The 26,199-nt window shown below is 38.2% G+C and overlaps 1 protein-coding gene across 2 annotated transcripts in view; it reads left to right on the plus strand.

Moving 5' to 3' along the window:
• Positions 1 to 224: 224 nt before the first annotated feature.
• The window catches only part of LOC117234852, a 52,995-nt gene continuing 27,020 nt past the window's right edge, over positions 225 to 26,199 (plus strand). The window contains exons 1-2 of one of the 2 annotated variants that reach the window (XM_033496433.1): positions 225 to 1,741; positions 1,836 to 2,213. In XM_033496433.1, the coding sequence (XP_033352324.1) occupies positions 2,021 to 2,213 (193 nt within the window). In that variant the 5' untranslated portion in view covers positions 225 to 1,741; positions 1,836 to 2,020. Of the gene's footprint in view, positions 2,214 to 26,199 lie in introns of both variants that reach the window. The other variant, XM_033496432.1, reaches the window with a different exon arrangement.

Consider the following 26,199-nt stretch of genomic DNA (forward strand, 5'->3'; position numbering starts at 1 on the left):
TTTATTCCAAGAATGCAATTGTAACGGGCATATACGGCGGCGGCTATGAAAGCATACGACAGCAATGCAAATGCAAGTGTAGAGGGAGGAAAAACGAGAGAAAGAGAGGGACGGAATCGGGCGAGAAAGAGAAGAAAAGGTTGGGTAGTGGCCGCGGTAAATGGTGCGAGAGAGAGAGAGGAAGGGAGAGGACACGACGCGACGGTGAGGAGCATTCGAGTCAGCTTGACGGTGCCGGTCGCCTCAGTATGCCGCGCAGCGCGCAGGCTCGCGTACGCGTATTGTTTCTCTCTGTTCTCGTCTCCCTCGCTCTCCCTTTCTTTCCTTACTTTCCCTCTCTCTCCCTCTTGTTGTCTCGTATGCACGCAGCGCGGCTAGAATACGCAAGTACAAAACATCTCGCGGGTCACTGTTTTCGCGTTTACGTGTCGTCGTTCCGTTAAGGTTTTTTTTTCTGCTCCGTTGGTCACGCGCGCGAGGACAACCCAACGAAATTCAGGTTCTTCGTATACATATCGTAACACGTTAGACGTGTACAACACGACGAAATTTCTTCGAGAACCAGTTATCGACGCGTGTGCGTGCATATACGAGGCCAGTATACGTCGTGACACAGTGACACGGTGCGTAAGGTTCGTAGTGAAGGAGAGTGTGGCTCGCAGCGAAAAGCATCGCGAAAGAGCGGGAAACTCCGATATACTCGACGGATTTTCAAATCGTTTGACACATCGGAGATAGAGACGAAGCATGGTTGGACACTGGAGAAGACTGGACGCGAATAAGATGGTCTGGCAAGACGTAGCGAATGCTGGAACGGTTACGAAACGTGGTAGAAGGAGACGTGGCACGAAATGAAGCGAGTTTATCCTCGTACGATCGATAACTATAGCACCACGGTGAATATCAAGCGGTTCGTATATCCAGCGTGCACGAACCTAACCTAGCGAACTACCTGTTCTTTCGAGCCTTATACCTTCGTAAACACGGTCGAAGAAATTGTCTAATAATTTCTGGCTCGTCAGAAAGGTGTTGACGTGAAGTTAACACTTCACACACCAAGACACAGCGTAGAAGTATCCGGAATGTCAGAATGAAAAGCTTCGAGTTATTCAGGAAGTAATTTTCCTCGCGCGCCATCTTGATCCGTCGATAAATAGCGATGACAGGTGGTGGACGCGATTGTTGATCGACGACCGCGCGCGATTCGATCGCTCATGATCGAACGCTCGATACATCTCTTGGTGCGTGCGCGCGTGCAACGGTCGCGAGTAATCCCCGGAAGATTTCTTCCACGAGGGACGCCTACTTACGAGAAGACAGAAAATTACGAGAGACGAGTGAAACAGCGAAGAGAAGAGAGAATCCGAGGCGCTTTTATTTTTAGCCAACGCCGGTTCGCGCATCGCAAAAACCGGTTTCCAAGTCTCTGCTCGAGCTCGAGCCACGAGGTAGTAAGGTGCGTATATACGCGAGAAGGGTTTTAGCTGAAAAGGGAGAAAGCGAGAGGGAGAGACACGCGATATAAAGGTGGAGTATGCTTCTTTCTCTGTCGGCGGGTAAAGAAAGAAAGAGTGACACGGAACGTGGAATTCTCCTAAGCCGATACATACCTCTCCCTACTCCTCTTCTTTATTCTCCCACCTCGAACTATCGATTGCGTGTATGCACGCCTGCACGCGCCTATCCATACTCGACGTGTTACGTGACATCGTATCGGGAGTGTATGATATTCGATTATCGAGTAAGTCGACGTCGAGATGTTCATCACCGATGTAATTAGCCACCATATACCTCGGTATATGTACACGTCACGGGACATCGATAAATCGTTACAGTTTCTCGAATCGATTTTACTAAACGAGCGTAACAAGTCGGTGTGCATAAAGAAGAGAATGTGAATCGAACGAACGGAAGAGTTAAAAAATAACGAAAGTAAGAAGAAAAGTAAAAGAAGGAAGTGTTTGTATTGGATTGTTGCGTGGCATACGAGATCGGCGAAGACACGAAAACGGTATGAAGAATGGCAACCGATTCGAACAGCCGTCAGGGTGTAAGGGCGGTCGCCACAACGACAACCGATCCGCAACGAAGCGAAAAGCGCGCCGTCGCGGCGCGAGGCGCCGCCGGTGCTCTGGCCCTCAGTATTCTGGCCTTGGTCCTCCAATCGGCGACCACCGCGACCCCCACATGGGGATACTTCACCAATCCTGACGGTGAGTCATGCTTTTGAAATTCTTTTGATTCGAACGCGCGTATTTCCTTGATCCATCGCAGACCAGTACCCGTCGATTGCGCATGCTCGATATTTCTCGCGGTCAAATTGCCGGCTCTCGAGTTCATAGTTGCGATATCGATCGCTTATCGATTTATTTCACTGTCCGTGTCAAATAGAAAAAGTGCCGTGTCAAAGAGAGCAGGAGTTCGACGTTTAATAAATTTGTTTCGTAAATAAAATGACATGCGTATACATGCTCTTGAAATAATTAGAACATTTTCTATTCAGATAAAATAGTCAATGTAAATACAAAATTGATTGCTTTATCAATTCTGCTGCTCTTTTCGAGTTTATATGACTCGAAATGAATGTTACATCTTAATAAATATTATTAAAATACAGATGGGTTTTAAATATTTGGTTTTAGTACTCGATATGATACTATCTTTCGCGTATTCTATGCTTCTTATAGATAAAGTATTAATAAGGAAGAAGATATCTAAAGAGATACAAATGTGAAGAAGAAACGAGAGCAACAGCAGGACTAAATTTATCAAATTTTTCTAGTTATACGAAAGAAATCAAGTTATATACTTTTAGTCGATATTATATGCAAATATAGTAGGAAAAGTGAAACTGAGTCACAGTCATTTGAATATAACGAAGTAAAGCGTGAGTTATTACTGTTGCGCAACTAACTAATGCGGTTGTCTTTGTGGTTCCCATTTCATAATTCCCATAGAAATTGCGTGCAATATGATTCTTAATAGCGGCTTGATAGTATCACGTAGAAAGCTGTATCGAGAAGTGCTATGGACACTAAAAGTTTTTGTAATTTAATATACCTATATAGAAGCGAGCTTTTCCACAATATTAATATCTAGACGCTTTTATGCATCCACCTCTTATTTAAGTGTTACAAGGACATTCTTATAACAACTGTGTACAGGTTGTCATTGTACACGAATTAAAAGTTCCGACGGGTTACTCAATGTATACTTTTCGACAGAAAGTAGCACAATCTTTCTACATATATATGTTTCCTCGTAATCTTTGTATCTCTGAATAAAATACGTCTATCCACTTGCGCTACTGTTCGGAAGTAGCATCAGACTATGTCGCTATTATACTATATATATATATTAATTATTTAGATATCATTGGTTTTACTAACATCAGAGGTCTTTTTAACCTGACTTGTAGTTCAAACATCAAAAAATCTGAAAATGGAAAATTTGTCATGTAACAAGCCAGTTCTTCTTAGTTTGACAATTATTAATACTATAATACTTATTATTATCGTATATTGTTTTTTGAAAGTTAATTTAATCGCGTCACAACATTTCATTTTACATAGCTGGGATGATTAAAAAGAATAAAGTCACTGCACTTTGATTTGGCCGTAATTTTCTAATTAACGCCTCGTCAATAACAATTACTACAGATAGTAACATCTTATTAAAAAGAAGGAAATGTTAGTATACTTTTTGAGGGGTAGTGTATGTTTCGATGATAATCTTTTTATTTTTTCTCTATTCACGACGAATTCTTAAACTCGGAACTGTTCTCTTCCATACGAACAAAATTCGACCCAATTCGGAGCACGATTTCCCGTATATCGAGTCAATTAATTCCAAAGGTAGTTTTTACAGCTGTTGCGCATCGTATCTTTCATCATTCTACCTCCCTTCGACTTTGTCCCCTCCCTTCGTTTCCTCTTAGATAACAGATACAGGTTGCCCGCCACTGACTCGTTCTTTATCCTCCAGCTTTTCCTGCTAGACTCGATGGAATGCTCAAGTACGAGCTAATATAGTAGCACGTTTATTGCGTTATGCGACTTAGTAGCATCGGGTTAATCGCGCATCTCTAGGCGAAACATTCTCAATGACTGCACAGAAGTCGAGGAGCTGTGGGTCGTAAGAAGTTTCGTTTGTGACTACGGTAAATAATATGTATACGGCTAGAGTAATTACAGTTTTGCAGGATATTAAGAAGTTTATTAGCAATAATCGTTATACTATTTTTTTAGTTGTGGCCTAGATCCTCTACAATATCCTATTTCACCATGTGCACTAAATAAATAAAATATATATTTTTACCAACCGCAATATCTCTTTTAATGTATTAAATAGCAGTAAACTATTATACACAAACATATATAACAAACGTGTCGCGCATATTGTCGTGTGCAAATATTGATACGAGTGTCGCTGTATGTACTATATTTCACACCGTGGCTCAAATAAACTAGAACCCCGAGCTCCGCATGTAACAGCGAAACACATATCACATCGTAGCTGTAAGAAGATCAGTAGCATAAAACATGTACTATTTACGTAAAACGCGTTCTCACGCGATTGAGTTATCGAAAGATTGCCCGGAAATTCGCGAGATCATTTTATTAATTACGGTGAAAAGCAAAGTGTTACGAATCCAACAAATAATCTACAATAGAATAATTTAAGGAAGTACCGTTCGTTAAAAAAATAATATGGCACATTTTATTCTTGGAACAGAGGCTTTCCGAGGATTTAAGGAGTTTGCTCTTTTGAATTTCCGACACGAACAACTTTCCATTTGCACGGTACTCTGTATAAATCCTTTGTCTGCAGGAAAATTGAAATTATTTCTCTCGCGACGTCTGAAAGTCAGACGGGAACGAGAACGGTATTAACATTGTCCTTGTTCCGCTGGTTGTTTCTTGAAACAGCAAATACGCTGTAATTCTCATTATAATTCTCGACATATATACTTTATTTCCCAGTGTTCCATGAAACTTCGAAGTGTCGCTCAATGCCAGCGTTCGTTAGACGTTGCGTAATCTCGCTGAACTAATCTTACTTAAATGCAAATTACGTGCAGATCCTTGCTTCGCTACGCGTTGCGTGTTCAAGTTTATTGGACTCGTGTAACAAAATCTAGATCCGAGGTTTAGTAGCATAAACGGTAAATGAACTTGCGGATTAATCTGTTTATCTTTATAGTTTATAACGTTTCATCGTGAAACGCTTAAGCACTTACTGCATTTTCTAAGCGAGATAATTCCTTCCAATTTTATCGTTTCTTTCATCATAAAATACATCAAAGTATCTATATCACGGATATAGTCGACGTACAGTTTTAAACATGATAAAATCAGAAAAGAGAATTTATTGAAATAATTCCATAACAACATGCATATGAACTCAGTCGAAGATCACAGGGAAACTTGCATACATGTTTTAAAATTTAACGTGCTGTCACATATCACCGAGACTGTGTTTTCATTCGCCTTGGAGTCAATACGTGTTCCAGGAATATTATCGTAAAAGTAGTCGTGTCGTTGATTTTTCATACAAGTTCACGAATTTAAAGTGTTTAAAGTATTAGATTGTCCCAAAAGTATCTTTGGTTTTATAAGGAACTGCACAACGTGTTCCGGAACAAAAAGGCTCATACATAATTCGATAAAATAATATAAAACAAAAGCTGTTGTGCATCCATTATTTCCTTATAAAACGAAAGAAACTTTTGGAACAACCTAATATTTAAAGCATCGAAAGAACTTCAACTGTACCATATTATATTAATTTACACGTGTCAGAATTTTTCGTAGTATTTTTCAAAATAATTTAATAGAAAAAACGTTTAACTATCTGGTTAGGATAGAAATAAAGAACAAAACGTTTGCACAATTAGCCGCGCAAACAATCGATACCGAGATGACCATTCATTCTATTGTAGTTGCACGAGGAACAGAACAGGTGTCGATAACCTCTCGTTTCTTTATCCATCAGTAAACGCTTAAATACAGTCGATGCGATTCACTGGTCGTTTTTCATGGTTCGTTGTTGCATCGCGGTTTTTTTTATTCCCTGGTCGATATTCGTTCCACACTTAAGCACAATTATCAAGGTGCATCATGGTTGCCCAATCCCACGAGTTGTAGGCTTTCCGCCTACCGAGTACGAGAGGTCTACCTGTTGTCCAAAGAAAGTCTTGCGAATGCTTTATTTTATAAAGCACTTGCTATGTTGAGGTATGAAATACTGGCAAAGGCTGGTATAACCACATGGTTACAAGATTATTCGATGCATAGTGTTGCGCTGGTTAAAAATTATTTCGAATAATGAATACGATGATTGTGGATATATAAAAATTATTTCAAGTTAATAGCGAATAATGAATTAATCGAATTTATTTGTTATCCTCTATTCATTATCCAAAGTCTTTAAACAAACGAGAAGAATACAGACGATAAATAGGCTGCGAGTATTTATACAAATTTATATTTTACAAACATTTAAAAAGTAGCCAAAGATTTGTTGAATATTATAACGAACGCTGTCCTTTGGATATTTTACATAGGTATTCTTGTATCAGGTTATCCCAAATATTTCTTTCGTTTTATAAGGAAATAATAGATTCGATAAAATAATATAAAACAGAAATTGTTGCTCGTCTATTATCACCTTATGAAACGAAAGAAACTTTTCGGACAACCTAATATATCATTTGTTATGTATTTTGTATATTAAAAATCAGCAGCTTTTATTTATATATATATATATATAACTTTTTTCAATTATTCCAAGATAGTAAATAGAAATTGGTTAATCCAAAAACTGCACTGTGTATCGCAGTAAAAAAGCTGTGCCGTGTGAAAAAGGGTACATATAAATATATTTCTTCTGAAATATAAAATTTATTTGTGTAACTTTCAATGTTGATACAATGTGTAATTAAACACGATTCAGGGTATACGCAATCGCGATAAGTCCGGTCCATGTCTCGTTTGATGTATTCCTTTCATAGAGAATCTTGGTTAGTCGAAACACACACAATGCAAATATTATACCGATTTTTAAATATGATTTCTCTCTCTACAATGTGACAATGAATGTGGGGGTAAATGAATGAAAAATTTAAATTAACCTAAAGTATTCTAATGGGACTTTTACGTGGACGAGTAAATGGAAAAGTTTAATGGGTATCTTTTTCTGATGCATCCAAGTTATATGAATGTTATTAAAGAATATCAGTACATTATTAATGTATTAATGACTTAGGTATAAGTAAGATATATATATATATATATAGAGAGAGAGAGAGAGAGAAGACATAAATAATATATTTACGTTAATAGCGAATTTAATATTCTTTGTGTATTATACTGTGCATATACGCTATATACGGATAAATGTAGCTAGAATGTGACGGTATGCGTGACCCTAGCAGGTGGTTACTACGATGCTCTACCGGTGGTAAATATTTTATATGTGTGAACGTGAACGTGTGTTTACGATGGGTGGATGTGTGAATGAGCGTTACAGGTGCGTACCTACCCGTAAGGCTTCTTTCATTAAGAAGAATCCTACGCTATCTTATTCCAAGGCTCTTGCAGCTCGAATATCTTAAAAAATGTTGAGTCACTTAAAGCATAGTTAATTCAACGACAACCTTTAGCTCGTTACTTTAATCCTCCTAATATGAATTTTAATATCATGAAACATCGCGTATGAAAAATTTGTTCGAAAACCGTATCATATAGAATTTCGATCAAAGTCGATGATTTATAGCGAATTACAGAATCCGACTTGCTTCTTACGCCACTTTCACGTTTTCCTTGTGCAAGAAGGTTTCTCGGATTAACGCACGGTCAGCATAGAGATGCTAATTAAACCCTGAGAAAGGTTGCGCGATTAGTGCTCCGAGATTAACACGTGACACGAATATTCCACGCCTATTCGTTTGGATTCAAGCGACGACTTAAACCACTTTATCACTGACAACGCGTTCTTTATTCCACTTCAAATATCCTCTCTCTGCTCAACTTCAAGAATCAACGTCGTTTTAAGCATCAATTTTATTTTGTTGTTCTTTTGAAATCAGATTACGCTGGAGATCCATTTATCTGATTTTAATTAATGTCCGATTAAACGAACTTCTCTTTATTCGACAAGTGAAAGGTTATTAAATAAAAAGAAAGTTGTCGAGGAAATGGGTAATAAGGTAATAATGGGAGAAAATTAGTGACTTCAGAGAAAGATAAATTAGAAAATTTTCTTCGTCCTTTGCGATGCACACGACTTTCAGGGACGCTTTATCGATCCTGTTTTCTAGACACAGAAGCCCGCAAGACAGAATGGTTCTCAACTGTAAGAATCGTGGCTTTGAATACTGTTACTCGCGTGATTCACGTCTCGAATAATGTGGCCGTCTTTACAATAAAGCAACCAACTACCGTTTGTTGGCTGACTGGAATATCGCAATTAGAATGTGCTACATACGTGTGGAGAACCTTCACCGTGTAATTTTTCTCGTCTTTCGTGGCCACAAAGCGAAACAGCCGGGGGCAACTGTCTGGCATCGATTAAACTCTGATATTCCAAGAGATAGATGTTCTTGTACGATGGTTAAAATAATTTACAAAGAGGTAAAGAGCAGAATGTTAGCACTTTAGGCTGGGTATAAGCAACTTTCCATAGGCTGTTCTTATAGTAGATTTTTCCTGCAGTTACGGCAGTGTGTAATATCGATGTTACCGATATATTACAAGTTTATGTCTGTGGAATTTTTCATAGAATTAGTTTCCTCGTATTAAAATATTGGAGTTTTCACTGCGTGAAAGTGCATCGTTAGGAAACAGTAAGTGAAAAATGTAGAAAAGAATTTTGTGATTGTCTCTATAGTTTCTAAGAAAAATAATTTCAAGTGGAAGCTTCGAATGAAAACTATTTTGTAATTATTCAACGGTGTGTGAATCATTTACAAGCGTGAAATTTCTTGAACAAATATATAATAATAATAATAATACGTGTATACGATAATCTTCGGCTGATTGGGGCAAATCATTTTCCAATTACGTCGATCAAAATTCCTTCTGAACCTACTACATAGCCAATGAAAAGTAAGTAGAACAACTGGTTTGATCGATTTTAGTATTTCCGTTGATTCCATTAAGAAGCAAACGTAAAACGTAAAGTATACGTCCCGCGTGTATCGCCATAAAAGAAGCAGTACGATAGGCTGGTACGCCAGGTACGTCGTCCATACATAGTGGAGTAGCAGCGTCGCAGGTGTAAGTAGGTGGCTTTGGATACTGTTACACACGCAGACGCGCGAAACGCCACGGGGAACCGTCCAATGAGCAGGGAATACCTGAATGCGTGTGGTAAAAATGATAATCAGAGCCTGAGAAACGGGAGCTACCGGAAAGGTACCGGCGATAGGGTTGTGATAAGTTTCGTGCTAGCAGGAACGTTTTTCGAAACTCGATCGTAGCGGAATTGTGACATGTTTACATCGAGACGAGCGCTTTGGAATATCTTGAATCTCTTCCAATATCCGTGCACTCGTAGATGATGAAAAATTCAATTCGCTTCTTAATATAAGTTTCAAGGTGGCGAGAAATTTGAATCGTTTAAAATTTAAACGATTGCGGTACCTAATCGGTAAGTCATAAATACCGAGCATTTGCAATTGTTGCGAGTCTTAAATCTTGATTGGTTGCATCTTGAATGCCGTATATCGAAACTCCTTGGACGTTCTGAAAGTCTTAATATAGATTTTGCGAGTCTTGAAAGTAGGCCGTGAAAGTCTCGAATGACAGTTTTAATAGATTCCAAAGTCTTGGAACTCGATGAGTAACGAACGTTGTATTCACAGTCTCTTACGTTATATTGCATCTTCAATTTCTCGTATTTACCTTCGATATCTCATATAACATATTGTTTACTCGAGCTTTTTCGATACTTGGAAATCTATCAAGTATCGGTCGAATATGATTGTCGAAGCTCTAGAAGAAGAATTTGAAGACTCGTCGATTCTCTAGATCCGAGGCTTACCAAGGTTTTAAATATCGAATCGTGTTCGAAGTAATTCGAATCTCCACGGTACCGAGAAATAGTTAGAAGATTTCTAACTATTTCGAAACTTGGATCCAATCGATCATCGTTATTTACACGTAGACGATACTTGGAACATGCGTATATGGCCGAGGTTCGTGGTGCAGGAGCTAAAATAGTTCCCGGTAGGAACCGTTCGATAGACAGGTTAACGAACGAATAAGTATGTATGTTCATACACGGTGGAAAAAGTGAGAGTATTACGAGGTTCGACGCTCGCACCGTCTATCTCCGTTAGTTGCCACGGCGAAAAGATCGAGATTACGAATCCGGTAGAGGGTGATGTTTGATGGTTACGGAAAACAGGCAGAACTGGTATAAGAAGTGGTTGAAGTAGGTTAATGGATTCGATGAAGTATCGCGTAGAACGGTGGAAATAAACGACGGAAGACCGGTTAGGAAGGATGAACGGGCGTGTGCGTAGAGCGGTCGTAAAATCGCGGAAAAACGACGAGGCGAAGATGTTGGAAGATATGTAGCCGCGTTGAATGGGCCCAGTGGTCGATTCGAATCGTTTCAAAGGATAAAGTTAGCTTAATGGATGGCATCGAGTCGTTGTATCGTGCTTGCGTGCTAAATTACTCGTACGTACGCGTATGAGCATTATTCGATTTAAGACGATTCCCTCGCCGGAGAACCTGTTATAGCAATGATTACATCGCATCTGCTGAACGTATTGTCGGGAATACGCGATCGTCTGATTCATTGGTTATACTGTTACTTGCATATTAATCTTGTTTTCGTTACACGGATCGTGAGGGATGTTGAAAAACGCCCGATTTAATATGGAAATTAAATCGTTGAATGTTACGTTAAATGTATTTGACAAACAGTCAGTTTCCAAGCTCTGCTTCATAGTCTCTTTTTATCGATATTAGTAAAACGTTATTAACTATTCCGGTTAGTTTTATTTGATAAAGCTTGAGATCTTAGAGAGGTCGAGATTGGCCTTAGTAACGAGAAATGTTTTATTTAGCCGCGGTAAATTAAATCGTTGCATAGCTCTCTTTAATTAAATTATTATCGATTATCGCGTCTATCGATATTTCATAAAATTTAAATTCTTGTCGGGTCTAACCTTCCCATCGGAAAGAAGAAATACGACGAGACCTTTGGATTCGTTAGTTGCGCTTTTGCATGTAAGACGAATCTTGTTTTTCTTGCACGATTGCAAGGAATCGTGAAAATGTTTGATTTATGCGCAGCACGTTATATAGTTGAATAACCAGTTTTCTTTTAAGACTAAGTCAAAGTTAGAATACACGATTTCCTTCGATAACTCCTGAAACATCATCGATCGAATATCGCTAAAAGAAACATTTCTTTAATCTCTAATTTTTTTAATATTTTTTCTGTTACTAGCATATACATACATACGTATATAATTATTGATACTCTGAGCGAAGGAAAATAAATTTTAACGTTGCGCGTATTAAAACAGTGGTTTGGCGAAGGTTAAAGTCTAAATTTGTGCATGGTTTACTTTCAGCAAACTATTATAATCTAAACAGCATCATCGTACGTTCGAACATCATACTTAAGGAACCATATATGTACCCTCGGAATTCTAGATAACGTAAAATCTTTACAAACACGCATCATCTCATCTCCCATCGATAGAATCATGCGTACCGTACACGTTATACGGATAGCATGTTTCGCCACGATGGTTTAGACTCGCGTAGCTAAACTTCAGCGTAGCTTGTCGTCGGTAAGAGTTGCACAAGCGCTGTAACGTCTCTAATGTTGCAGCGTAAAACTTTAAATAACTACAAATTCAGTGTTCGACCTATGAAACCTACGAATAAGCTGTTACTTTGAACAACATCGTAATTCGTCTCTGGCAGTCTTTAATTCCCTTTCAACACGCGTATTACCCCTGTGGGGATCCTAGATAACATAAAATCTCTGTAAACGCGTTATTTCATCCTCTATCGATAGAGCCACTCATCGTTCGCATATACAAATACCTTTACCAAGTTAAACGCGACACTCTCGACTTCTCCATAATGTTCGAACGAGTTGTGGCATCCTACGAGGACGTTTTCATTCGATCGCGGGAAAAACCTGTTGTAAGTGTACGTGACTATGCGTATTCTGCTGCCAGGCCAAATTGATGTGTCATTGTCGATTCCTCGAGCAGCACAATGTGCCGCAACGTAACACACCATTACCATTGGGAAAACAAGTATGCCACCCCGTCGTGAGTGTTACGTACGTGTACATATACATATACACGTGGAACGAGAGAGAGAGAGAGAGAGAGAGAGAGACAGAGAGAAGCGTGTAAGTACCGCTATGCAGAGGACCAAGAAAGTCTTGGAAGAGCCATGGCGTGAGTGCAACGGCCTTTACCTGGACTCTTTCACTCGCCACTCGCCACGACTATGCCATCTTCCTCTGAAAGTTATAGTCAACGCGAGCCACTCGTTTACCTCAGTGCGAAGAGGCTCGTCCGTAACGGAACACGATACATTATTATAAGTCGTCGTGGCCCCACTGTCTTCTGTATTACGACACCGCTGTATCCAATGGTTCTCGGTTCATTGCGCCATTCGCGCACTTTCTTCAGCGTCGTTAAGATCAAGTCAATCGGTGAAACGAGTACTTTTCGATAATAAAGGCGTCTGAGAAGGTTGGATGATAGGTGGGTCGAGTAATTTATTCGCCTTCTAATAGTTTAGTCTTTACGGTTCTATGTGTAGACTTAAACTTGACACTGCGTTACATTCTACCCGTTTTGGCTTCCACGTGTAGAAACGTATTCTTTTGCGTTATCATTTAATTCGATAGAAATATGTCGATATAAGTAGGCGTTATTAGTTTTAAAATATAGAAATACATTAAAATTACGAACATCTTTGGAAAGTATCTGATTCGGTATAAATCAGTTGGGTTAATACGTCGAACGGTGCTCGAATCACAGAGGATTAATCACAGAGTTATAATCGAGGTGGACTCCAGAGAAATGTACTACTCCTGGTGTATGAGAAATAGGATTCAGCAGTTAGTCGATGAGATATCGCATGCGTGGTGGAATATATGTTTATGAAAATAATGAATAACATCGTGCAATTTGTTTCTCATAATATATCGCAATTGTGCGATATTGTGTGAAATTAATTAAAATATGATCGACCAGTTAAAAAGGATCGAGGTTTAGTTCCCGCGTCTTCTCGCCTCTTCTCGCGTCTTTCTTCGAGAGATACAAATTTCTAATTTAAAACTGAACGATACGTTGAAGGATAATTATAACAAACATTAGAAGCAATTCTTTTGTGCATCCGTATCTTCAACAAAGTAGCCTGACTTTGCGTAACGCACTTGTTCTCACGATCTAGTTACTTTGCTGTAAACTCGTCCATGAGGTAATTCGTATCGTATTAATCTGACTAGAAACAACCTGTAATATCCGGTCGAGCGAAGAAGAAACAGGACCCGAGATCACGATACCGATACAAATTCCCGCGGGAAACATATTGAACGGATATGGGAATGTCTGGTCGTCTGTGAAATCTTGAATCTTCTATTTCTCTTCTGCGATTAAACGACCGGATATAAGCGATAAATATCGATAATATTCTTCCGTGTTGGACATTTACGAGTTGTCGAGTAGGTCGATTGGTCACAGCTTGATCGTAATTCTCACGGAAAATATTTTTAAGTAACCCTTAAGCTAGATTCACAGTGGGTGTTACAAAATTCGTTGACGATGTATAATTGGCTAATAATATAACCGCTTTGCGGTTATGGACAAGGTACCTCGCGATCCGATATGTCTCTTAATGAAAATATATGTACTTGATATTAAACCGTCGTATGAACGACGTTGCGCTACGAGATATCTCATCCATAAATCGAAGAAAATGAAATTGTTCAACATGGTAAAATACCGTCGTAAGTAGATTGCGAATGTTTATACATTTACGGGAAGTTTAAAGGTGAAAAATTTATAAAATTTATGTAATATGCAAAAATGTACAAAATATTCCAAATAAAGTACACACATATTAAAACATTTAGCAGGTGAAATTTTCCATCTATGTTCCATTTCTTTAGTTATGTTCTTAAAAGAAAAAGAAAAAAAATATGAAATTGCAACTTCGCTTAATATCTCATTTAATATCTGTTTCTCAAATGCTTTCTTTTTTTTTCTTTCTCGCATCTCGACGTTTCGGTTGAGAGAAGAGTTCCCACTGTGTTATTGATTGCAGCCGTTTCCTTCGAAATACGTGCGAATTCATCGAACTCTTATTCTGCGATCAGGTCGGCGTTCGTTCAATGGTGTATTTAGCAGCCCTTTCACACCTCCTACTCAGCCATCGTTTAAATCAGTCAAACTCGTGGAAACATCGACGCGTGGCATTTCGTATGCGGAATATCAGCTCGAAAATCGCGCTTTCACGGTGTACCGTGGCTCGTTACTCGGTCCATTTGCGTAATTTCCATTTCGTCCCCATTTTCATGCAAAGTTTTTCAGTATTTAACGAGCTACGAGAATTCACGAGAGCGTTATCCCAGTTACCGCACTAACATTGTATCTCGATGTTAACGAGAAATTGAATTTTCTACGATTTCTATCGAAATTTCATTCGCTAACGGTAAATACCTTTAGAATTATTCCTTTTGTTCCATTCGGTTCTTCCATTCGATGTATTCGTTAACGCTAATTAGAACGTACGTAATTGCACTGTCATTACATCTTTTGCTTATTTTATTATTACATAATATCAAACCGATGCTCTGTATACGGATGATAATTCTTTCTGTTTATAGTATAAATTCTTTACGAAGGAGTTTTCTGAGATAACGAAATTCTAAGCCGTCGTTTCTTTAAATTCGTAGTTTCAATGGAACACACAGTGATTGCAGTTTTTCGCCATATTATAATTGGCATTGTTACAAAGACAGAGTTAATGTTCCAAGTTTTGTATGGGCGAATGAGGAAAATATAGAAAGTTATACCGATATACTAGGAAATATAATCTGGCGACGATTGAAAGTGTTGTTGCGCAAGAGAATTGGGTAAACAGATATCTACGCGTAGTAGGTACGTACGTTTCGTCCATGACATTCTTTTCCGAGAGTAGCCACGAAGTTGTTCTCACGATTGAATCGCGGCTGTCGCGTGGGCCGTCGCGTTCTGAATATCGCATCGATATTTCTGATATTTCTCTATAAATGCGAAAATACCGTTGTCGCTTGAAAATAGACGCCGAACAAGGACGTCTTAGCGTTTATGCGCGTTTCATTGTGACTGGTGGTTACCATTCTAATGTAGGTGGTTTGATTCTAACGTAACTAATATATTATGTTATGTACGAAGAATACGGTGACTCGCCAAGGTATTTGAACGATTATAGTGGAACATTTTTATGGATATATTATGTGTCGTATAACGCATTTCGAAATTTCATTAGCATCGTAACGTTACACGTATACGGGGCCGCGGTAAACCTCTTATAACTTGTATGTAAATTTTCCGACTTGTTCCATAGTTTATCAACGTGATCGTAATAGCGTATATTACTGTAGTGCTAATGAAATGTCCAAATGTTTTTTCCAATGCATATAATATATTCGTGTGTAGCGTTGCTATTTTTTCCAAAGTTAAATATTTTTCCAGCCTGTAAGAAAAAATTTTCTTCGCAATAGAAAGAGACTTTTTCGACTATGATTTCGTAAGGAAGACATAAAATTGCAGATCACTTTTATTCAAAATAAATACACTTATCGTTTAATTAGTAATTTTTAATTACGTTACGTATACGCAATACGTATTAACTGTAAAAGGTTTATAGTCATATTTAACTACCTTTATTGTACAGAAATGTCTTATTTGTCTATCGTAAAGGAATTAATTTTGATATCGGTAAACTAATCGACTCTGTACCATCCTAAATTGAGTTATGAAACTTATTAACTTACGATAAGCTTCTGAATATAAAATATAAAGCTTAGAATACAAAATGTTCTATAAACTATAATGAAAGAAGTAGAAATACGCGAATATAAACCTTTTAAAATATATTTAAAAGGAAATAATAGACGCGCAATGTTTTTTGTTGTATATTAGTTTATTGAATTATACAGGAGCATCTGTTTCTAAATAGAACGAAGTGGATCGTACTAAACTCAATAAAATAATATAAAAGAGAAAGTAACTTTTCCGACAACCTAATATAATATCTTTTTACCTGATTTGGAACAACGCGTTCAAAGAGAAATTGATTTTATTTCCCATCTTTCGATAGCGTATAGGAGATGAGAGTTATTTTATATGGATATGGTAGGGCTTTAATCTTTCCGCTATAGCGGAGAGAAGAATGTCAAGGAGGTGAAAGGAGTTGTTAGATTTAGAACGAACGAGGCCCCTGGTTCTCCGTTGCTTAATTTCCGCTTCCTCTTCCAGGTCGCCACATATGTACTAACGTAGACTGTCTTTTGGCAGGAAATTTAAAGCCCAGTCCTTCGTGTCAACGAGCGTATCTTGCTTCCAAGACCAAGTGACATAATATCAAAGCAAAATAGAAATGAAAAATAGAGTAACGATGAAACAAAAGCATGTTGAATGTAAAATATTATTTTATTCCGTAGATCTCTAGAACATGGAATATCTCTCTACAGATCTCTTGTAGATCGTTCGATATTCTTGAATATTTGCAATAGAGATGTCGATAGTTTCGAATGCTTGGCGCATCGAGTAACAAGTTCATAGGAGCTATCGAAAGAAGAAGATCTCGTACGATACCTGGAGGGGAATGTGAGTTTCAGTGAACGATCTTATTTAACCGATTTAACCGATCCCGTTAATTTTATACTCCGTTGAGTGTTATTTCGAGATTACACCGGTTATTAATTTCGTTAATTTTAGCGACTCGTTAGTAATTTCTATGGAAACTGTAATCTACGTAAATGTGTCTGGACAAGATCGTGTTTGAAACGGCGTGATCCTAAATTAAAAATGACATTCTCCTTCGAGAGAATGGCGAAGCAATCGATATCCGCGATACACGGAGGTAAAGGAAGAATTTAAATATAGACGAGATATTTCTATTACCTTCGGAATTTAATTACACCATGGATCACGGATACATAGACATCCACTGTTTATGCATCCGGCGAAGTTTTGCGCGAGTGTAATGCTCGATGCAATTAGCGAAACTTGCAACAAGTGTAAATACACTGTATATTATACGTGCACAATTGTACGTCTACATACACCATAGACTAGAGTTTCCTTTCATATAAAATTTAAATATAAAATTCCTATAAAGATCGTATTATCGCTTGAGACTTATGGACGATTCTTGATTATAGTCGCCGTTAGAACCGGCACAACAATGTTGCTTCCAGGCGTAATTAAATAAAAATAACTAACATATTCCGGAGGATGCGAATATCTTAGCGATTATTCAAACATTATCTTACGATTATTTAAACCAGTATCCGAGTACAACCAGATTTCACGTAGTTACAGCAACACGCAGTTCACTTGACACGCGGTAATAACAATTTATATATCATTTTTCAAAGGATCAAGTGCATATTTACGATGGAAGAACCTAACTTACGTTTTGTGAAATAAAACTAGCACGAACAACCAGATGTAATTTTTTACGATGTAGAAAGGAAGCAAAACAAAAATGCTTTTCAAATACGAAACTTTATCCGTTAATCAAATTTGACTGTTTTCCTTCAATTCTCTTTAGCGTTCAACAAGGAGAAATATACGTATAATTTATATTAATCAAGAAATCCTCTTCGAATCTCAGCGAATCGCCGAAAAATATGTGGGCTATCAAAAGCTTTGAGACCTTAAAAATTTGCCAAACAATCTAACGAATATCAACAGATCCATTTAATAGAACGTTACAATAATGTCTTATAGAAAATACGAAAACTTTCTATTCAAGGAAATCCTAATTAAAAGTCGAATCGTCGCAGATGAAAGATCGATATAAGATTAGGTATAAGACGCGAGCACACAAGTAACAAACTAAAAAACGAGCAATGCAGGTTGTAGCAGTTAGATCGGTGCTTAGGAAAGACAGGATGGTTCCCTGGGAGTTGAACATCCGGCGCATCGAAACGGAAACGGGAGTGCACCGTCTAGTGCAGTAGATAGAAGACTGGCCTCGGTCGCGGATATACACAAGGCGCGTGATTCGCTCGCACGCTCGGCTTTCGTACCAATTACAGATGGTTGCTTCGCTGGTAATAACCCTCGGGACTTAATGGAAGTCGAGGGGACCATGACGGAACGACGGATAGAAGAACGTCCCACGGGTTTCTAGACCGCGCACGCCGCCATTCGCCATGAGAAAATAGCGTAGCACGAGCCGCACGACTCGCGGAAACCACGTGCACTGCCACTCCGGACGATTGTTACAGACTTTCGCCGTGGAAGTTTCGCGCTAGTAGTCGACGTGGAAAGTCACGAAATTGAGATGCACGGCCAGTCACGCTGTATCGGTACCGTCGAAGTTGTGATTAGGGCAGTGATGACGCTTTTCGCAAATTAATCTCTTAACACACGTGCCACTGATACCGAACGCGTATGTATGTCGATTCACGTGTTCAAGCAACGCTGTCGATATAATTTTTACAGTTTACGCGTGTTTTCACAAAATAATTTTTTCTCGTTTTCAAATGATCAATGAAAATGATCGAATCTCTTTGCAATCGGAGATAACTAGCAACGAGAATGTGCGTGATATATCTTTCGTAGAATATAAAATATATGCTCGCATAAGATATAGTAGTTGAAATTCGTACAGATCAATAGCTAACATAATAATTGCCAAATGATAAGATTCTATTAATATAGTTAGTATAATATGAATTAATATAAATGTAAATTAAAGTAATGTAACTATGATATAACTATAATAGGTCGGTAGATAAGCATCGTGTTGATCAGGCAATCGAAGGTAATTATTGGAAATGAAATGCAAATAAATAACAGATTTACGCTGGTCCAGAGGTTACTTAGATTACTAGACTAACTTGAACGAGGTTTAAGGTCGATCGTGTACAATGACTACTAATTCCTTTTGAAGAAACGAAAGCGTAACAGAGAATCGTTTTAACCTTTACGATGCTCGGTCACGAGATACAAAAGGAATCGGAAGATTATGCTACGGATTTTAATCAAAATTATTAACTTCGGTTCGTATGATTGAAGTCGATTGCGGGGTCACGAGAGGCGCGGTCATGTCTGGGTCAGGTACGGATCTCTGGTTCTCTGTTACCGTTCTAATAAAATCTGCGATATTTTTTTACCGGTACTATTTTACAGTTATTATCTCGATTTATTTATACCTACAATTATTTATATTATAAATAATTTTGAGAACAACGTTTGGTCCGTAATTAGCAAGAATATGGGAACTTTTGTGCATTCGTAAACCTGCGCTATTTGCGGGACGATGTGAATGGAACTTGCTACTTATGGGAGATAATACAGGAGAGAAAATGTGGGTTGCAAGATACAAGGAAGATTAACGTGCAGTATTTTCTGTTTTTTTTACACTCGTTGCACATCGTATCATTCCCTTTGTAAATACGAGAGAGAAAAGTCGATGGTTTTCCCTGTGCGATAGTTGAGCTAGTTTCGTGCGAGGAAGGAAGGACGTGCACTCATCTCCGGGCTTGCGTTATTTGATCGCGACAAAAAGATAACCGAGACTCGTAATTTTCTTCGTTCGAGAACAACGGGCGTTCCCTCTTCAAATAGCAATCGTCAGGCTGTATTTAGCCGCGTCGATAACGATAAACAGATTCGTTTAACGACGTACTTCGTTATGTTCGCTTCGTTTGCGGCACCTTTCAGCGAGAATTCCATCTCGTTCTTTTTACGTCTTCTCTTTTATTTTACTATTTTCTCGCGATCTCGATATTTTTACGAACCTCTTACACCGTCGATTATCTTCCATAAATCGAAATCGTTGCGATTTCAACAGGAACGAAGCGCTTTGTCGTTTGCGCTTTGTCGGTTTCAACGACTTTCTCGTGCATCTTTCTCCCTTTGCATCGTATACCAATTGTCCTCGTGGAAACAACGATTACGTAAACGAGCGACTATTCAACAGGTCTCGTGCTTCACAAAAGTGTTTCGTTTTACGTCCACTGGACAAAATGTACCGTTATCGCTTGCCTGCTCGCGAAGAGTCGATATCTTACGTAATTCATCGTTCGTGCTTTTGCATTCACTTTTCACGAACAAATAGCATTATTTCTGCCATGATCCCTTTGTCCTGTGTTCATAATTTAAAATATAGACAAATAGAAATTTAACGCATAAATAATTTCAGATAAAAAGCTTGTCACCGAATCTCATGAAATCGTTACGTTTTCGCCCTTACCATGGAAATCTGTTTTCACAGTTCGAGCAGGCTGCGCTGCTTTCTACTACCATTGCCACACTTTCGGAAGAAATATCATTTTTCTTTCTCTAACGTGAAAGCTGAATTTCGATTGAATTCATAAGCGTTACACGGCGAATAACTCGTCACGGCTCAGATGTAGCCGGATAAAGAACGGAACTGTCGTCATTTTTATTTCGCAATAGTGATTGAGCGGTAGGCTAACGTCTATCGTGAGCGACCGATGGTTCGCGTGTTTACTGCGAACGTGACGCGACACCGCTCGAATCTGCAGGATGTCGTGCCGATGATACACCGATGTTTATGATAGTTAATCATTAGAACGATACTCGCGGGAAGCGGAACGGTTTTTTTACTCTCCGGGTCCAAGACGGTATGCAAGGAAACAGGAAACGTTTAGCCGCGTTTCTTCAGGAGCAATTTACGAGCTCGTGGGTTCAAGGAAAGTCGAACGAATCAAATGTTAACGAACTATGTTCGGAGAACGATGCAGCGTGATTAGAGTTAAGAATATTTTTAATCGAAGGTTTATAGGACTGAAGGAATAATATCGTAGATATCGTCAGAGAGCAGTAGAAATATTTTTGCTGTCTTTGTGAGAAGAAACATTATTATATACTTTTTCCGTATTGTACCGTAGTATCTTATACTACTATGATTAGTTTATTTACAATAATTGGATTAGACAGACGTTGATTAAACAGGAAACGATGGTTATTTAACACGAACTAATCGCAACAACGCATTATAATTAAGACAACTAAATAATTAATTTGTTTATGTCCCTTAGCAACCCCTTGTCTTTTGTCTTAGCCTCACCACGCCATGCTCAGCAACTGCTTGTTTATAATTCGCGCGACACTCCCCAGGACCCTCGTCCACGATACTATAATACAATTATCTGTTTTTTTATATAAAGAAAGTACCTGTTATTGAATATGAAAATTGTAAGAAATCTAACACGATCGAGGGGGAGATAACGGAAAATTTAAAACAAAAAAAAGGAGAAGGTAAATACACAAAATGACACGTAACGTCCATATTTTGATTTAAATTTCCATTGGTTAGGAAGAATGATATATTTTAATATTTGGAGACATTCGTATATCGAAATTCAAGCCGATTCCCTTCGATTCTGTGCCAATCTTCGCAAATATTTCTGAAAATCAAACACACAGCTCTTTGCGTAAATCCAATCGCGCGAAACATTTGCCACGACCCGCATGGGAGTATCAGCTATAAAAATATACGGAATTCTGGAAAAACGGTGAAAAGGTTGCGCGAAACGATCGGAAAAAACGAGAAGATAAGTCGAAGACGTGCGCGACGTATTCGATGCTCGCAAAAGAGATATGTGGAACAAATCCAGGGAAGGTGTGATAGGGGCTGCTGGCTGGAATAATCCCAGCAGCCACTATCATCTTTCTACGATATAATCTTCTTAAATCCGTGGATGAGCTCGAGTAGAAGGATGAAAAGACTCGGAAACTAAGTAAAGAATTGGACATCGGTCGGTGATGGTATTTTTTCCAATCCTCACGTACGTAAGAGGGTTCTCTCGTTCGGTATTTTCATTGTCGTTATCGTGACAATACGTGGCTACACGTACGCTTGTATGGATTGAGAAAAGGTATATCGTACACCGTATCGAAAAGTCTTTCGATAGAGCCACGGGATTTCAAAGCTGACGACGACCTGTATTTTCGCGCGAAATGGCGCGTACCACGGGAGCAAACGTGTAAAACGCGTATCTTATGGGGTAGGAACATAGATATCGGGACGCATCGATGGGGTATAAAGAAATCTACGGGAGTATCGCGAGAAATCGTAGAAATAATGCAACTGAAGGTAGGAATATTTGCAAAAAGGAAAACTATCGCATATTTCGTTTCTCTGTTTTGCATTATAATTGCACTATAACGCAATGTTTTAACGTGATAGTGGAATTTTAACTCTTCGTAGACAGATCGAACAGAAGACTAGCTTTTTTTCTGTTTCTAGGCTTTCAAGAAAGCCTAGATTTAAACCAAATGTTGAAAAGTTTTTCCACTGAAAATACAAATTCGGAAGAGAAGCATTTGAACGGTTGAAAGTTCGTTTAACGCTGATACTTTTGCCGATGCTGTAATAATCTCTATATATGTGACGTTACTTGATCAGAAAAATCGCTGTAACGCGTAGCTTTATTTGTAAAATGTACGCGGTTTGCCTACAGATGGCTACCAAATTCGAGCCAATCGCCTTGTAATATTTTATTTGTCGAATAAATAAAAGTAATCGTAGAAATCGAACGATTTCCTGTAGAGAAATAAAGTAAAACACCGTTAAAGGAGAAAATTACGTTCGATTAAGGTCGATTCTTGTTTTTCTTTTTTTTCTTTTCACTCGTTTTCGAATTCCCAGTTGAAGCGGAAAAGGAGGCACGATCTTTCAGGAATACGTGGTTAGATAATCACGCACGTAGGAACTGTGCAATGACATTCCACGAGCAGAAAATCACACGATTGTACTGTTAAAGCGATTACACGGTGAGAAGCGTTCTGCGGAAGGGATTCGCGGCATTTTTACGGACGTCCCAGCGTGAACGGGAAACCGCTCGCTCGTTAGAAGATCGCGTGGTCACCTGATCGTTTTAGCGTAGCTACGTAGCCGGTTTCGAGATCCTTAGAGGCTTCTCTGTTCTCTTCTTCTCGGATCGGCTGGCTCGCGTTCTCGCTCGAGCGACTTTCGTGTTCCGGGTGGCGGCCACCGGAAGTCCTTTCGACTCGCCTCGGTCCTCTCTATGCTATTCTCCTCACTTTTCCGCGTAACTCGTATTATAGTCCGCCGTAGTAAACACCGCGTTTCATATTCTGTCGATGTTGCGCGGCTGTTTTTTTTTTTTTTTTTTTTTAGGAAATATACCAACAGCTGTTTATGGATCGCGATACCGTTCGTTCGAATAAAATAGTTAGTTATATGAAATTGATGACCAATACGCATTGTTTAAATAGAACGTCGCTTGCTTAAACGACCCGATTGTTCAGTGACACGTCTGTTTATCATAGCGTGAAATATCTTTGATCGTTTTACTATTTTCGATACACTTGCGAAACATTTAATCCAGGATATTTGAACGGAACTACGCTTGATAACGTTTCCTACTTATATCTTTTTATACGTATTTCCAATTTCTTTCTCTTTATAGAGGCTCAGAAAATTCTTGTCCCATGATTTCCGGTCTTACTGTTAAGTCGGCCACCTGTCGCGTTACTTCTTTTTAATTCTTCTTTCTTTAATTAAGTCAATTTGCAATTCCAACACGTATCGAGTAATGGTCTTGGAAGTTTGTAACACTATCATTTACTATTAGCATTATCGTTACTAATACCGTTGTATTTTAATGCGCTACCGTCTCGTGCTACTATTCTATGACATCGTACAAGCGCAGACACGTATGACATCTAAGGCCCTGTTGTCCATTCTTTATAGAGAAGAATGTAGAGACTATGAATATTTCATTCAGTTGCACGAAGGTTATCTAGCAAGAACTGCTTTTAGGTCAATTTTCGATTCTACTGAAATTTCTACATTCTACATACAATCTACATACGATTAATACTCGTACGAACTTATCTTCCATTTTGTTCTGTCGTTAAATTTTGGTTTTCGTATCTTTTATCGTACATTTAGCCACTTTCGTTGTTTGTAGTTCATTCTTTTCACGTTGTTTGAACTTTTTCGTTTATTTTTTTTTTTACATTGTTCGTATTTTTATAGATTATTTTAAAGTATGAATTACAACGTGTAGTAGGATATAAAAATCTACGTATATATGGTGTAGTATGTGTCGCGATGAATTCATCGAAACGACAACTATTTTATTCTTGTTTATTCCTCCTATTAAAGTACATATGCTGTTTCGTTTTATGCCACAGGCTGGTTATATTTATTTCTGGAAACTATTTGTTTTAGTTAACTCGCTCGTAGCTTCGAACATTTCTTGTTCGCAACACGTAGAATATTTTATTTCAAAGAATAAAATGAAAAATATACATACATAATTCTTCTTCGTATTAACAATCGTTCTCAAGGTTTCGCAAATCGATCGACAATCATTTTCTAAGAAACAGTTGCGTTTGAATATTTGTATCTCGATAATCTGCACGAAACTGTTTGCCATTGAAAGTCGTGAGAATCGAACGGAATTCATTGTACGTGAAGTATCGCGACGAGAAACTTTAGTAGAACGTTTCTTCTCGCTGCTGCACGAAAAAAGAAAAGACATTTTCTATCGGCTGGACGGCTTAACGGTAGTGGTCGATCGAACTCTATCGTTCTTTAGTTTAGACAGCAAACCAGTTAGTTTTTTTCGATTGTAAGCGTACACGCTAGCCTTTATCCCGCTACGAATCGTTTATGAGTAACTTTCCTTTTACGATACGCGAATAATACTCCCATTGATGTAGAACGGTTTAACGCGCGTTAACGCGCTTGTCGCGCGCTCGCAACGAAATGAAAGTTTTCGTGAAAAATCTCGGTTACGATTAGATTTTCATTTATCGAGTGAAATCTCGATTTCTCACGCGGGGCATAGAATTTTCGTTATGAGGCGAGAATGGCGAGGAAAATTAATTAATTTCTATTGCAAAAACTCTTAGACGGAGATTTCTATGGGAATGTGGAATTCAATTTTATCTTCCTATCTAAAATACTACTCCTAAAATATTTACTGTGTTCGTGCGTAGATGCAAAATTAGATATAGCGAAAGAATTTTCGAATTATACGCGAACGAAGAAAGCGTTATCGAATAGAAAGCTTGTGGCCGATAATGATAATACGCGTTTCTATAAAATTTTCCATACGTTGGATAATATTAAATAGAAGTGGAATTACCATACCTCGATCTTTGGCGAGCAACCCACGTATCGTTGCTCGCCCCCACGTATTCGTTCGCGTTGCATTGTTTTCGAGAAGAAAACCATGCGCGGCTTAATATTACGACAATGACGATAAACGTTCCATCTTTTGTACTCTGTAGCTACACGCGGTATAATAAAATTGTGTATTATACTATGCAAATAAGGATATGAAATTTCCGTGCGATGTAAGCACGATAATTAAAAAAAAAAAAAATAAATAAGCACGAAAACGATAAGCAATCGCAACCGAAGCAATTTTAAATATACGTAGAATCGCACATTCAAACTCTAATACGGTGATGGATATAAAGAATTTCGGAAGATACGCAATATGAAAGAAATATCGAAATTTGACAAAATGGAGTTACAGATACAATAGATGTAATATACGTACGGAGATATTAACAAATATTAGAATATTATAGAATAAAGAAATATTATCGATATAGTAAAACGCTATCATGCAAAATGTAGATGTTACACGATATCGTAATTACAAAATTAAACTATTTTATTTATTATTTATTTATTTTATTTTATTTCGAATCGGTTTTATCGAGGCTTACGCTTAAAATTAGCAGAGTGCAATATCGATGGCGTTTCAAAAATTCATTAGATGATAGATGAGATAGGTAGATGAGATGGAAATCGCGTTATCTACAGAAATTTGAAATCTATCGAAAGCTCGGAGAAGCTAAATCGCCGAGATCTTTCGTTGTTACGTTAATTTTGATGGAGTTGTAAATTAAGTTAACGCTATCACGGTGTACGCGATTCAATGGCACCGTGGAAAAAGACAGGAGCG

The sequence above is a fragment of the Bombus vosnesenskii genome, unplaced genomic scaffold, assembly GCF_011952255.1.
Source record: "Bombus vosnesenskii isolate JDL3184/JDL3185 unplaced genomic scaffold, Bvos_JDL3184-5_v1.1 scf7180000013309, whole genome shotgun sequence".
NCBI classification, from domain to species: Eukaryota; Metazoa; Arthropoda; class Insecta; order Hymenoptera; family Apidae; genus Bombus; species Bombus vosnesenskii.